Source organism: Symphalangus syndactylus, chromosome 2 (assembly GCF_028878055.3).
Source record: "Symphalangus syndactylus isolate Jambi chromosome 2, NHGRI_mSymSyn1-v2.1_pri, whole genome shotgun sequence".
Classification (NCBI taxonomy): Eukaryota; Metazoa; Chordata; class Mammalia; order Primates; family Hylobatidae; genus Symphalangus; species Symphalangus syndactylus.
In genome coordinates this window covers 135,842,970-135,858,679 of record NC_072424.2, presented here as the reverse complement: position 1 = coordinate 135,858,679, position 15,710 = coordinate 135,842,970, and the positions used below count along the sequence as shown (strand labels likewise).

Sequence of the window (15,710 nt, the reverse complement as noted above, 5' to 3'; positions counted from 1 at the left end):
GGAAGCGCCCCCACGCAGTAGATTCAGACACACAGAGCCGCAGCCTGGAAAGCAAGGTGGTGCAGGGCAATGGAGGGCGCTCCTGGCCGGGAACCCCCTGGGACTCCCTGGGGTCTTCAGAATTGCCAGTATTTTAAACATCCTCATGGAAATCATCTCTCATCTATCTCCCCCTGTCAATAAGAGTCCAAATCTATTGCTCCTGGTTAAAATCAGCGTATACCACCAGACAGAATCCCTCAGGCCTCACCCAAAAATGCCATTTATGTGGTCTGCCTGAAGGGTGTGGCAGATGCCCTTTGAAATGAAAACACAAGTTTCTGTCTGTCCACTCTGGAGACATGAGATTCCATCATGGAATTCCATTCCTGCAGCTCGCTGCTGGCCCTCCCGTTTCCCACCCAGCTGTGGTTCTGAGCTCGCCACCCACCACCAGGTGGTCCAGGTGAAAAGAGAGGTAGATCCCCCACCCAGAAGGGCCTTGTTACAAGGGCCTGGCTCAGGCCTGGGCAGCTCCAGTCTTAGTTTTCCAAGATTCCTTTCTTTATTCACATCATTTAAATAAAAACAAACAACCTCCATTGTTGAAACAGACTGTGACAGCCAGTGTCACTGTTCTGCCCTGTAGCACGTGGACTGTCACTGCCTATGACAGCCTTCTAATCACTCATCTCTGCCTGCCCGGTTCCACCTGACCTCAGCTTTACTGAATCAGCAGGAGCTGCAGAGAACGGTCTCCTCCTCTTAAAGAGAATGTTTCCAACAGACAATATTTATCAGTCATTGATAAGATTCATGGTAAAGCGGGGTTCATGCAACATATAAAATAGTTTAAACAGACAGATAAAAAAGACCACACATTGGCCGGGTGTGGTGGCTCACACCTGTAATCCCAGCACTTTGGAAGGCCGAGGCAGGTGGATCAAGATCTTGGTCAGGAGATCGAGACCATCCTGGCTAACATGGTGAAACCCTATCTCTACTAAAAATTACAAAAAATTAGCCAGGCATGGTGGCAGGCACCTGTAGTCCCAGCTACTCGGGAGGCTGAGGCAGGAGAATGGTGTGAACCCGGGAGGCGGAGCTTGCAGTGAGCCAAGATAGCTCCACTGCCCTCCAGCCTGGGCGACAGAGTGAGACTCTGTCTCAAAAAGAAAAAAAAAAAAAAAAAACACACATTTCCAGACACACAAGCTCTCGCCCCCCTAGCCAAATGACAGTCCAGGTTACTTTAAAAAAAAAAGCTATGCAAGAATGAAAGTTATGTTTTTAAGAATGCCATGGTCCTCAAACTATGAAGCTACTACAATAAAACATTGGGAAAAACCTCCAGGACATTGACCTGGGCAAAAATGTCTTGAGCAATACCCCACAAGCACAGGCAACCAAAGCAAAAATGAACAAATGAGATCACATTAAGTTAAAAAGCTTTTGCACAGCAAAGGAAACAATCAACAAAGTGAAGAGACAGCCCACAGAATGGGAGGAAATATTTGCAAACTACTCATCTGACAAGGGACGAATAACCAGAATATATAAGGAGCTCAAACAATTCTACAGGAAAAAAAAATCTAATAATCTGATCCAAAAAATGAGCAAAAGATTTGAATGCACATTTCTCAAAAGAAGATATACAAATGGCAAACAGGCATAGGAAAAGGCACCCAACATCAATGACCGTCAGAAAAAGGCAAATCAAAACTACAGTGAGAGATCATCTTATCCCAGTTAGAAGGGCTTATATCCAAAAGTCAGGCAATAACAAATGCTGGTGAGGATGGGGAGAAAAGGAAACCCTTGTACACAGTTGGTGGGAATATAAATTAGTACAACCACTATGTTACATACTATATATAGTGTGTATATATATATGTTATGTACTATATATGTTCTATGTGAGTACAACCACTATGGACAACCGTTTGGAGGTTCCTCAAAAACTAAAAGTAGAGCTATCATATGATCCAGCAACCCCACTGCTGGGTGTATACCCAAAAGAAAGGAAGTCAGCATGTTGAAGAGATATCTGCACTCCCATGTTAGTTGCAGCACGGTTCACAATGGCCAAGATTTGGAAGCAACTTCAGTGTCCACCAACAGATGAATGGATAAAGAAAATGTGGGACATATACACAGCAGAGTACTATTTATCCATAAAAAAGAATGAGATCCTGTTATCTGCAACAACATGGATGGAACTGGAGGTCATTATGTTAAGTGAAACACGCCAGCCAGCCGGGCGCAGTTGCTCACACCTGCTCACACCTGCAATCCCAGCACTTTGGGAGGCTGAGGCGGGTGGATCACCTGAGGTCAGGAGTTTGAGACCAGCCTGGACAACATAGTGAAACCCCGTCTCTACCAAAAATACAAAAATTAGCTGGGTGTGGTGGTGGGTGCCTGTAATCCCAGCTACTCGGGAGGCTGAACCCAGAAGGCGGAGGTTGCAGTGAGCCGAGATCGCACCACTGCACTACAGCCTGTGTGACAGAGCAAGACTCTGTCTCAAAAAAAAAAAAAAAAGAAAAAAAAAAAAAAAAAAGAAACAAGCCAGGCATAGAAAGACAAACATTGCATATTCTCACTTATTTGTGGGATCTAAAAATCAAAATTGAATTCACGGACATAGAGAACAGAAGGATGGTTACCAGAGGCTAAGAAGGGTAGCAGGGGGCTAGGGAGGAGGTGGGGATGGTTAATAAGTAAAAAAAATAAAAATAAAAAGAATGAATAAGAACTGGTATTTGATAGCACAACATGGTGACTATATAATTTAACTGTACATTTTAAAATAACTAAGAGTATAATTGGATTGTTTGTAATACAAAAGATAAATGTGTGAGGGGATGGATGCCCCATTTTCCGTGATGTGGTTATTACATATTACATGCCTGTATCAAAATATCTCATGTATCCCATAAACATATATACCTACTATGTACCCACAAAAAAATAAAAATTTTAAAAAGTCATGGCTCTTAACAAGAATCTGCTAAACCAGCCATGGAATCAGCACAGTCCATGATATTTTAATCAATCCCTTGGCATTCCCAAAGTAAGCTTCAATTGCTTTTTATAAGTTTTTGGTGGTGGTAGGAAAGGGTAGACTCAAGGAGAGATAATCTCATGTATTTTCATTAATTCATAAGCATCCCATAAAAAATGCAGAGCATCAGATATCTAGGTTTAGCTGAGACCTCAAAGCCATCTTCGATTTTGCCTTGCCAGATCCCATTTCCTAAGATTTGCAATTCTGAGTGGTTTATAACTTTAGGTGTGTGAAGTAGCGATGGTGAGGGTGACACGTTTAGTTTTAAAACTTTTTTTTTTAAGACGCATGGAATCTCAGAGTAGGAAAGGCAACTAGGTTGTCATTCATTTGTTTTTAGATTAAGATATTGGGGCCCAGAGGGATTAACTAAATTCCCCCACTGGAAAGAAGACCCCAAGGACCCAGGGCTAGGATTCAGGTCTCCTCCCTCCCAAGCTGGTGCAAGATCCTGGTACTCAAAGCTGGTTGTGGACCGGCATCACCTGGGAGCTTGTTAGAATGGCAGGCTCTCAAGCCCACCCCGGAGCCAACGAGGCAGAACCTGATTTGCTGCCAGAATCTCCAGGTGAGGTGAACAAGTAAGGTTTTGGAAGCACTGCTGTCCTGGACTTGTTGACTTAGGGTGAGGAGGGGAGGTGTTCTCAGCCAATCTCCTTAAGGTTCGTCCCTCACCTGGTCATAACGCACTCACCACTTTCTCCGGCAAATGTGTGTGCCAGGCTGCAGAGGTGTTCTCTCTCTCCCGCTCCTTACAATCATTCAGACTGCGCAGTTAAGCTAGGCAGTCTCCATCTGTGATAGACCCAAAGCCTCTCCTGGCGTGGCACATGCTCCCTCTCTGAAAGCAAAGGTATTGACTTTGCAGCTGAAAAAGAGACTGGGGCTTGGGATGGGAGAGGCAGGTGCTCAGGGCTGGGGTCTGGCTGTCCCATTGCCCAAGGCTGTCTTGCAAGCCTCAGTTTTACCCACCGTAAGCAGCCACTTAGTTCCCTGTCCTCAGGGAAGACAGGTGGGAAAGGACACGGGTGAAGAGTTTGGAAGTGGTATCACTGGAACATTCTGGGTTCAGAGCTGAGGAAAGGGAAGGAACTCGTTTGCCTCTTCCGGGTTACCCCACCAGTCAGTAAGAAGTCAATGCAGGACCACCCCTCGCCTTAGCATTCACAGACAGGCAGCCAGCAGCAGGGGTGGGAAACTGCATGGGAGCCCGTGCTCACTTTAAATTTGGCCATTTTGCTACATCTTGCCGGGAGCCTGGAGCAGCCTGGTCCTCCGCTGGGTCTGAGCAGCAGCCGCTAACAACCTGCCCCCTCCCGCAACCCAAGTCCCACACCAACGCCAGAGCCAGGAGAGCATTTAGAGCCAGAGTTCTGCTCAGGGAGGCCACATCCTACTTCGAAGGACTCTTCATTTCCTAGCAGCTGTGATGAAGGAGCAGGCGTGTGGGGGTGAGGCCCTGTCCTCAGGGGGTGCGTGGGCTCACTGGAAACATACAACTCCATCTGAGATGGAAGGCTGGCTTGGGGCATGCCGGACGCAGGCTCCACCAGCCCCAGGCTTGGGGAGAAGGAGGCACGAGAGAGTGGGCAGGGATGCAGGATGCAGAGATGCAGGAATACAACCAGGTGCCCGAGGGCCCCATGTCCTCAAAAACCTGCCTTAGAATGAAGCTCAGACCTTCGCATTGGAGCCGTGGAACTTGATCCCACCTCCTGCGGCCTGGGCCTGGGGCACAAGCTGCCCGTCTGGCTCTGTGGCTGACAGGCTCCTAGTGAATCCGCTGCTCCAAGTCACCTTTTCAACCAGGAGGCTTTACAAGCAGTGGCAGCCCGCCAGCCTCGCGGGCCAAGGGCACAGACGGCGCAGCCCACAGGACCTGGCCGGGGCATCTAACCTCCTGGCGTAGCACCAGACTCACGCTCCGAGGCCGGCTCCTGCCCAGTGCCCCCCAGGGCAAGGCACAGTTCCATCCACCAACTTGGCAGAGCCTCCCAGCCCCCTAGAAAAGCCCACAGGGGCAGGAAGACGCGCTCTGCAGGAGCCGCAGCACCCTCCCGCAGACACTTCTCCAGCTCAAACCCAGGGGCATCTTGGAGCCGACCCAGTCCAGAGTTCTGGGTTTGCCAGGCCTCGTGTTCCTTGAGAAGCCTGGGGCCTTGTAGCATCATTTGCACTGGGGGGCGCTTTCCTCAGCACCTTGGGGCCGCATCAGCCTCTGCTCCCAGTGCTGGGGACATCTGTGTGGAGGCTCAGCTCTGCCCCCAGGAGTGTGGGCTTCACGCGTGTTTCTCCCAGAGATGGAGTTCCGCCTCTGCAGTGCCACACCCTCTGCTCAGAAAGGGGCTGCTGTTTCCCCGAGTGGGAACCTCCTCGATCAAAAGTGTATGTCAGACGAAAGCCAAGATAAGCCAGAGACAACAGAACAAAGGGAGTCTTTTTCCATATATATATATATATATATATATATATATATATTCATTTTTTTTTCCTAAGAATGAGATTTTACTGAACATATTGTTCTCTGGAGCCTTCCACTGGAGGTGGAGCCTCAAGCAAGTTCTTAGGCCTCTTGTGCCTCAGTTTCCCCAAGTGTAAACTGGAGATTACTAGTACTTGCCTTGACATAAGGATGAAGTAAGTTAATAAATGTAAGCCACTTGGATCAGCACCTGGTAGGTGGTAAACACTCCATAAATGTCAGCTATTATGATCAATTTGAACCAAAGTTTATTTAACCAGTGGAAAAACTCAAAACAGCTTGCAATAAACATCCTTGAAGCAAAATGGGCTAGTGATCTGGGACTGTTCCCTCAGATAAACTTCTGCATGTAGAACAGCGGATTAAGCACTTACATACTGTTAAAGGTTTTTTTTTTTTTTTTTTTTTTTTTTGAGACGGAGTCTCGCTCTGTCACCCAGGCTGGAGTGCAGTGGCGCGATCTCGGCTCACTGCAAGCTCCGCCTCCCGGGTTCACGCCATTCTCCTGTCTCAGCCTCTCCGAGTAGCTGGGACTACAGGCGCCGCCACCACGCCCGGCTAATTTTTTGTATTTTTAGTAGAGACAGGGTTTCACCGTTCACTTGTCTGAATTTTCCTCCAGAAAAGAAAGAATGACTTACCTTTACATGAACAGTGCCTGAAGGCTCCTGCCCGTGAGATCTTGAAAAGAAGCAGTGCCCTGAACTGGGCTGTTTCGTATGGACCTTGAAGGTGGACCCAGCATGCCCACTGATAGCCTCTCATCCACAGTGTGTGGTTGATGGCACCGCAGCTCTCGGGGCTTTAAGTGTCACGTGCACTCTCCCAGCCCAATTTGGTTTTCACCTCAAGGAGAGCTGGCCACGACACCAACAAGCCCTGCCCAGAAATGCTAAAGGGACTCCGATCAAATTCCCAAGTCTGAGCCTGAACCAGTTTACCCACGGCTTTAAGGACAATTCAAGTGGAAGGAAAACAGAATATATTCCCCATCCTCAGTGGGAAGGCCAAAGGAGCCCAGCAACAGAAACTGAGCAGCCAAAAAGCACAAAGGGGACCCTGAGCACCCCAGAAATGCTCCAGAAGAGAGACACAGCAGAGAGACATGGGCTGGGACAGGTGCCCAGGGCAGGTCTGCCTGAGTATCTGCAGGGTCTGGGGCCAGAGTACTCATGAGTGCTGCATCCTGTATGCCCAGCTGTTAAGTTTTAAATCAAGCTAACAAAGTAAAACAGTTAAATAAAATAGATTCTATCCTCCCACCTCAAAAAGCACGCCGCCATGACTACCTGGAAGGGCAGGTTCATTATGTGGCCAGTGGGGAGGGCGGCCCCAGCCTGGCCACCTTCTCTTCCCCCACTTCCCCAAACCTGGGCTTCATGCCCCCCGCAGGGAGCCTTATGCATACACACACAGAGTCCCAGCTAATGTGTGTCCCGTTCCACCTGTAACACCCCCTTGCCACCCCAACGCCCGGGCCTGGGGTGGACACACGGCCGCACAGTCTGCCTGAGGCCCTGGAAGGGGGCCGAGCAGGCTGCAGTATGTGCTTAGCACACTCCAGGGTCTTGAGCAGCAGGAGTGTCATCCAGAAAGGGGAGCGTAGAGGCCACTGGACATGGCCCTTGGCCCTCTCTTGCCCGGGGCTAGAGGCAGTGCCGTCAAAGGGCCCAGACCTTGTTCTCCTGAGCTCACCAGCAGAGCGCTCCCTGTACTTCCAGGTTGTGGTCGACCCTTCCCAAGTGGTCACTTTGCTTTTAAAAATGTGTCTTGGCCAATGTCTCAGAATCAGTTCATGCCACCATTTCTGCTGTTGGCCACACTGAAATCTGCCAAGTAAATTTTGAACTTGCATAGCATGGTAACGATAGTTAATAATAATGTATATTTTGAAATCGCTAGAAGAGTAAATTTCAAATGTTCTCACTACAAAAAATAAGTGGTCAGGTGCAGTGGCTCATGTCTGTAATCCCAGAACTTTGGGAGGCCCAGGCGGGCGGATCACTTGAAGTCGGGAGTTCGAGACCAGCTTGGCCAACACGGCGAAACCCCATCTCTACTAAAAATACAAAAATTAGCCAGACGTGGTGGCATGTGCCTGTAGTCCCAGCTACTCAGGAGGCTGAGGCAGGAGAATCGCTTGAACCTGGGAGGCGGAGGTTACAGTGAGCCGAGATCAGTGCCACTGCATTCCAGCCCGAGTGAGAGAGCAAGACTTCATCTCAAAAAAGGTAAATAAATAAACAAAGAAGTATTTGAGGTGATGACTATGTTAATCACCTTGATTTAATCATTCCACATTGTACACATATATGATCACTTTGTACCCCATAATATATAATAATTCTAATTTGTTGGCCCAGCACAGTGGCTCACGCCTGTAATCCCAGCACTTTGGGTGGCCGAAGCGGGTGGATCACTTGAGATCGGGAGTTTGATACCAGCCTGGCCAACGTGGTGAAACGCCATCTCTGCTAAAAATAGAAAAATTAGCCGGGCATGGTAGCACGCGCCTATAGTCCCAGCTACTCGGGAGGCTAAGGCCAGAGAATCACTTGAACCTGGGAGGAAGAGGTTGCAGTGAGCCAAGATTGTGCCACAGCACTCCCACATGGACGACAGAGCAAGACTCCATCTCAAAAAACAATAATAATTTGTCAATTTACAATAAAATTAAAAAATTGAACTTGTATATCTAAATGCAAGTAAGGAAAAAAAAAGCCAACCCAACAAATTAGAATCTTGCCTGGCATTAAACAAACTAAATTTTAGGAGATTCAAATGTTTTCATAAAAAATACAGGGACAAGTGAAATAAAATTGGCAATATATTGGTAACTATCAGTGCCGAACGACAGGTAGACAGGGGATTCATTTTTCCCTTTACTTTTGTGTTTGAACATTTTCACAATTAAAGGCTAAAAGCCAACTTTTTGAGCCACACAGCCAAAACAAGAGCCTGGTAAGATTTGAAATCACGATCTTACAGGTGAGCTACAAAAACCACGGGGAAGGCCGGGCGCGGTGGCTCATGCCTGTAATCCCAGCACTTTGAAAGGCTGAAGTGGGCGGATCATTTGGGGCCAGGAGTTTGAGACCAGCCTGGCCAACATGGTGAAACCCTTTCTCTACTAAAAATACAAATATTAGCTGGGTGTGGTGGCGCATGCCTGTAGTCCCAGCTACTCAGGAGGCTGAGGCGGGAGAATCCTTGAACCTGGGAGGTGGGGGTTGCAGTGAGCCAAGATTGCGCCACCATACTACTCCAGCCTGGGCAATGAGACTCCGTCTCAAACAAACAAACAAACAAAACCCACGGGAGCAGCACACACCATCCCAGTTTGCATTTTGTAAACACTATGCTGAGACAGCCTCTGGCTAGGAGAGGAGGAAAACCAGTCCTGGAGGCAGACAGACCACCGTGGCCCCGGGTCGCTGCTCTGGTTTCCCATGTCAGGGGCCCCGGAACCCTTGCCTCGTCCTACCTGTGGTTTCAACTTTGTCCAGGCGCATTTATAAAATGATGACCTATTTGATTCTCTGTGGTCCTCTCTAGCAGATCAAAATTCCAGTCCGCGACCAAATAAATCTGGCCATAAAGCCTGAGAAAGTGATCTAGGCAACAGTTCAGACTGAGTCCTGCTCCGCCCTGGGGCCATCTCACCAATTCAAACAAAGCTGATGTGGCCTCTGCACAAACAGCAGCTGGGAGAACCTGGGGGCCTGATGTTTACACAGAACCTTTCCCCCCAGAAGCTCAAAGTAATTTAGGGACACCCATTAATTAACTTAATTAATTCTCTCAAGTCTCCTGCCCCATCCCTCCCTCCCTGCTGCCTGTTCACAGCAAAGCCAGGCTGGGCAGCAGGAGGCAGGACTTCACTCACACACGGCCTGGACTGTAAACACGGGGACAGCCTCAGGCCACCGTTCCTGGGGGCTGTTGGAGAACCTTGAACTTTGGAACACTGTTGCTTACTCTGAAAATAGACAAAATCCATTAACAATAAGCACTTTTCCCTAAGTTTACAAGACAGAGACAGGAGTAGGTTTTTGTCCCCTAGGCAAATAAAGGAACATCTGTTTGCTAATTGTGGATTACTGGCCAGGGAAGCTGGTACCGGCTACGGGGCTTCCCACCTGTGCTGAGAAGGCCAACTACCCTCCAGTCAGGTTCCTGAGACTTCATAAAAGCTTTTTAAATCATTGCCAATACATTTGGCTTTTCTGCCTCTGGCATTTCTGCTCCCACTGATCTACATAAAAGACAGATTCACAACCTAATTCTTTTAGAAGCCGGAATTTGGAATAATTCCTTCAACAATCCTGCTAGCAGGCCAGATGGCCCTAGTGTGAAGAGTTCACTTTAGAACAGGACAGGTGAAGGCAGGTTCAGATGGGAGGAGTCCAGCAATCAACGAATCATGGACCATCAGTTTTTCCTAAAAATCACAGCCCAGTTCAAGCCCCCGTCTCCAGGCCTTGCCTGAAAAGGATAAGGAACCACCCAGCCCCTTTGGCGAGAGGTACTTTTCCAGTTAGGATCCTTCAGGAATAAAATGTGCTATGAAGGGGCAGCGCCTGTGGTCATCAGGCCCACTCCCCTCATCTCCCCTCACCCCTAGGAAAGCAGCTGTGTGCATCCACAGAGGAGCAGGACGGAAGTTAGAATGGGGGCCGGGAAAGACCACTACCCACGAAGCAGTTACCACAACTTCAGCCTCTCATTACTAACTGGGAGGGACCCATCACAGGAAAACCACAGCTGAAGAGAAAAGGAAGCTACCCCCGACCTGGAACTTCAAGGAAAGGGTGAAAGGTCAAGATAGACCACCAGCTACGCCAGCTGCCACAAGTGTCCTGTCCCATACAAAAGTAGAGATTGCAGCCTTCTTGCAAAAATTCACCTTCCCGGGTCAGGCATGGTGGCTCACGCCTGTAATCCTAGCACTTTGGGAGGCCAAAGCAGGTGGATCATCTAAGGTCAGGAGTTAGAAACTAGCCTGGCCAACATGGCAAAACACCGTCTCTACTAAAAATACAAAAATTAGCCAGGCATGATGGTGTGTGCCTGTAATCCTAGCTACTGGGGAGGCTGAGGCAGGAGAATCGCTTGAACCCGGGCGGGGGTCGGGGTGGGGGTGTTGTAGTGAGCCGAGATAGCACCACTTCACTCCAGCCTGGGCAACAAGAGTGAAACTTCATCTCAAAAAAAAAAAAAAAAAAAGAAAAAAAAATTCACTTTCTCCAAGAAAGAAAAGTAAAACAGCTAGCTAGCCGTTTGGAACACAGATGGGAATTTCAAGTTCAGAGCCATTTTATCCAACAGCGATGCATTTAGGATATGTTGAAAGTTTGAAACAACTTTCTAGTAACAGAAGCCTCTCTCCTACAAACCTTCTCTGGACCAGCAAAGCCACCAAATGCTATAGCTGCTTTTTAAAAATAGTATCATTTCACTTAAACAAAACAGACTTTAAAAAATTAAGTTTTCAGGCCAGACACAGTAAGTAGTTCATGCCTGTAATCCCAACACTTTGGGAGACCAAGGCGGGAAGATCACCTGAGCCCAGGAGTTCGAGACCAGCATAGGCAACATAGTAAGACCCCATTTAAAGAAAAGAAATGAAAAGAAAGAAAGAAAGAAAGAAAAAATTAGCCAGGCATGGTGGCATGTGCCTGTAGTCCCAGCTACTCAGGAGGCTGAGGCGGGAGGATCGCTTGAGCCTGGGAAGTTGAGGCTGCAGTGGGCTGTGATTGCCACTGCATGCCAGCCTAGGCAACGGAAGAAGCCTTTGTTTCAAAAAAAAAAAAATTTTTTTTTTAAGTTTTCTGCTGAAAAATGAATGCTAGGTTAAATGACAAATGTGGACTGCACATGAGTTGAAGGCCAGCCAATTCCTTTCTTACATTCTCTGTTCTAAAATCTGGTATACTGTAATCACCAGTGTGATGTAAATCTCAGCCCAAACTTCAGCTCCTAATGGAAAATATGCACTACATTACTGTCATTAATCATTTTTAAATCTTCACTTTTGAGAAAAAATAAAATCTTTTTCCTAAGCTACTTCAAAGAATTCTTGAATGTGTATGAACCTGGCTTAATGTTGCCGTAATCCAACTGAAGGACATTTTAATCTATTTGATGAAACTAGTTTTGTACCATGAAATTACTCTTTCGCTTCAGATAAATGTGGTATGAAGTAGACATCTAAAATGGAATGGAAATTTCTGTGGTTTTCTTTCAAGGCCATACCAAATAACCAAACTTAGACTCTTCAGGACAGCACAAATTGGAATAATCTGAAAATAACTTAATCTATAATTCACTGCCTACTTTTGATGCTGAGACTATTGGAGACATTGTTTCAGTAATCAAGTGACTGACAACAAACTGGACAAATGCATGTTAATGAAATGATTAGGGAATCAGAAATAGAAGAGATAGTCCTTCCAAGACATACATCCGAACAGGGGTCAACGCATACAAATGTGAAAACAAGGCCAGAGGCATCTACAAAGCAGCCTGCGAGTGACCGCCTGCTGCATTTGCCGACCACCTCAAGTACAAGTGACCCCGGGCTGCACCTTGTTTAGCTAGGAATACCGGGAAGCTGTTACAGCTGGACGCCTAGTGGTGGGAGCCTACTCTCCGGTGTCCACATTTACAAGTCTAACAATCAGACCTGGTTTCACGTGCTTTGGTGCTACCCAGGTTTTCCTTATAATGGTTAGCACAAAACCATTTTGTGGTTAGGGACCTAGGTTAGCCATACCAGGAAGCCATGCATTGAATGATATTACAGAAATAGCCACATAAAAGTCAGGTGGATGGTGTCACCTTGGCAAGCAACTTAGCCTCTTTAGGCCTCAGTTTGCTCATCTGCAAAATGGGGATGATAATAGCTGTTTAGTAGAATTGTGAGAATTAAGTGAGATAGTGTCCTAAAGCCCATAGCAGGATGCCAGTTTCAAGGCTTCTGAAGTCCATAGGTGAAATTCGCTGGCTTGGCAGGATCTAAGACAGCATAAAGGTCATGGTATATTTGTTTACAAGTTCTATAAATTGCAGCACCGATGCTTCTCGACCAAGTATGTACGTGGGACAAAGGTGCCATCAGCGGTTTCTCCAGAGCCTATGTTTTGGGGCTTTTGTCCCCATCCCCTCCAGGAGTGGAGCCGCCAACACAAACCAAAGGGCAATCACTGGTTTCATCAACAGGTGCAAAAGAAAAGGCGCCAGGCACAGGGTCAGGCCGGCTCCTAAGTCAACTCGCCCCCGGGATCCTCATGAATACGCAAAGCGCCCCAGCCGGCTATCCAGCAACCATATCCTCTGGCTGCGCGGGCCGGAGATACCCGTGGAGGGGCGGCCGACCTCCGTGCGCCACCGGGCCCAGCCAGAGTGCTCTCTCGAGTCCCCAGCCCCACTTCATTCAAAAAGCCACCCCTCTGCGCGCGACCCCCACGCCCTGGCAGTCCCAGTGCCGCCCGATCCCCTCGGGAAAGGGGGTACCCGTCTTCCCAAGGCTGGGCGAAGGCGGGCGCCCTCTCCTCCGGGCGTCGCTGCCCCCGGCCCGGACTCACCCAGCGTGGCCACCGTGCCGGCCTCGAACAGCAGGCAGTCGCCGCGGCCGCGCGCCTCCAGGAGCACGCTACAGTCCCCCTCGGCCCCCAGGCGCCCCAGCAGCCGCAGCCCTTTGCTCAGGGCCATGAGGGTCGGGCCCACTGCGGGCGGGGGCCGGGGCCACGTCCCCCCGAAGGCGCGCTGCCCGCGACAGCTCCCCGCGCGCCCGCAACTTCCCAGAGTTTCACTTTGCGCCGCCGCTCCCGCCGCGCCAGGCTCCTCCCCGGCCTCCTCCCCTTCCTCCTCCTCCCCACGCGCGCCTCCCCAGCCTGGGGCAGGTGAGGGCGCGCCGCCGCCTCCCGCCTGGCCCCGCGCTCCCCCCAGCGGCCAGGCAGCTGCGCGAGGCCGCGCCCCGGGGCTGAGGCTCCCCGCGGGCGGGCGTGGAGCGGAAGAGCCTCCCAGATGCCACGCATTCCTCGCTGCGGAGGAGGATGCCCCGCGCGGGGCGCCCCCGGGAGCCTGGCCGCGATGCCGGCCGGCCGCCGCCTTATATGGGCAGCCTGGCCCGGGAGCCCGCCAGGCTGGACCCGCTGACTGCTCCCGCCGGGGGCGCTGCGCCTCCCTGTGTGGTCGGCTCCTGCGACCCTGGACGAGTCCTTTCGACCCTGCGTGCCTCGGTCTCCCTGCAGGGAAGCGGGGTCATAACTGCGCCTACTTCGGCGCGGAGGACTGAGTTAATTCGCGGAGGCGCTTAGCGGGTGCGGAGCGCGTGGAGCGGGCTGGAGAAAGGTTACCTTTCACTAGCGTTCTATCCCGGAGGCTGTTGCGGTCACCGACCCCGCCAGGGAGAGGTGTTGGGGGTCAACGGTGTGTTGTCGCGAAGAGACCTGGAGCCGTGATCCCCAGACCACGACCCCCACTTACCACGTGACCCTGACTTCTCTGCGCGCCACCTTCCTCTCCTGTCAGATGGTGACAGCGCCTCTCCCACCGGCCCTGGACACCGGCACGTGTCCGCGCGTGTACACTGGAGTGTGTGGCCTGGCAGCCCAGTCACCTGTGGCCCGGCCTTCTGGCGCGGGGTTCTAGAGACGAGGCTTGGCCTGTCAGAGCTGCAGGGGAGGTGGGGTGGGGATGGCTGTTTAGGGCTGAATTGGAATCACTCTTTGGGGTGGTTTGGCGGCTTAATTCCCTTCACTTGTGCTGGGTACGTGGTGATGGCCCGTGAAGCCTCCATCAGCTGTTTCCATCCTGCCCGCAAACGAACTCAGTTCCTCTCTCACCCCATTCTGCTGCACTGGGCCAAGCTGTTTGTCTCTGGGACTCGTCCTAGAAAGGGCAGAGCCCCCAGAGCCAAGCAGAACATTGTCGTGCCCCTGCAGACATTCAGTAATGACCAGACAAGCCATCCTTAGGGGACAACCTCTCGGGTGATGATTGGGTAATAAATTTGAACAACCCCAGCAGCGATCATCTTGACCCTCAGCCCCTTTCCTTGCCCACGAACTCTGCCCAGGTCAAGCAGGATGTGCTCAGTATCCCAGGCACGATGCTCATCAGCTGTCCGAGCAGCTTCTTTCTGTGTAAATGGAAATATTACCACCTCATGAAAACAGTGTGCGCATTCAGTGAGGCAGATAAGCCTTTGGCCCACTTTTTGACCCAAAACTCACTTCTTCCAGGAAACCTTCCTGTAAATCTGGCTTATATAACACCCAGATTTACAGGCTTCAGTTCTCACCTACTCATATGTTGCTGGAGAAGTGTTTTTATATGTTTTCTCTTAGCCCTGTTTTGCAAATTAAGTGGTAAGGCCCTAGGGAGGGGACCCAGTCTTCCATTTATCTCTCTCCTCTTTCCTAACTAGCATCATATAGTCTAAAGTCCTGCACAGTGGCATGCCATACCTATTTTAGAAATTTTCCTGCAGTCAGGACCAGCACTTGAGCTTCACAGCTTATAGAATCCAAGTCACCATCAACTGTAAAATGAAACATTATTTTATGTACCACTGAGAAAAAAAAACAAAACTTCCAATTAAACTAGAACATGCCACCGATAGTCATCTCTGCCCTGATTTAGACAATGTTAAAATGCACGTCTCAGACTCAAGGAACTACAGTGGCTGTTCCTCCGTCTCTGAGAAATGGCTGGGTCAGCCAACAGCCTGCTGGGTTTTGGGGCCTCTGCTGTCTGGTTTCGGGTGGGACAGCCCACCTGGGCGGCAGAGGGAGCAGCTTCCTCACACGCGCACTGGCTTGATAGACCAAGGGTACCCAGGCACTGGCACCTTTTGCAGATGGAGCAACTGACCTTGAGGCCTTCAAGGAAAAGGTCGGCTCAGACACCTAAACCCCCAGTGGAGTTTGGGCAAAGGAGTGGGCCCATCTGCGGCAGGAGAGTTGGACACTTCCACTTTCTGAGATGTAGAATGCCTGGAGGGTAGGGAATTGGGAAGGGGAGGAGATGGGGAAGGCAGCAAAAGCCAACTCCTCCAGCCCCAGAGTAAGCCACAGCAGGAAATGTAGCTCAGCGTGGTGTGGGTGAGGGAGCCAGGGACCCCAACAGGTTATCAGAGGAAACAAAGAGGGGAAAGTAGTGGAGACATGCACT

General features: G+C 50.0%; 1 protein-coding gene across 5 annotated transcripts in view; it reads right to left on the bottom strand.

The window, feature by feature from the left end:
* Positions 1-13,376, bottom strand: part of SYNJ2 (synaptojanin 2) — a 117,192-nt gene extending 103,816 nt beyond the window's left edge. For 3 of the 5 annotated variants that reach the window (XM_055268237.2, XM_063632660.1, XM_055268245.2), the window contains exon 1: positions 13,118-13,356. In XM_055268237.2, coding sequence (XP_055124212.2) covers positions 13,118-13,244 — 127 coding nt within the window. In that variant the 5' untranslated portion in view covers positions 13,245-13,356. Of the gene's footprint in view, positions 1-13,117 lie in introns of all 5 variants that reach the window. The other 2 variants (XM_055268221.2, XM_063632653.1) reach the window with 1 other exon arrangement.
* Positions 13,377-15,710: the final 2,334 nt, after the last annotated feature.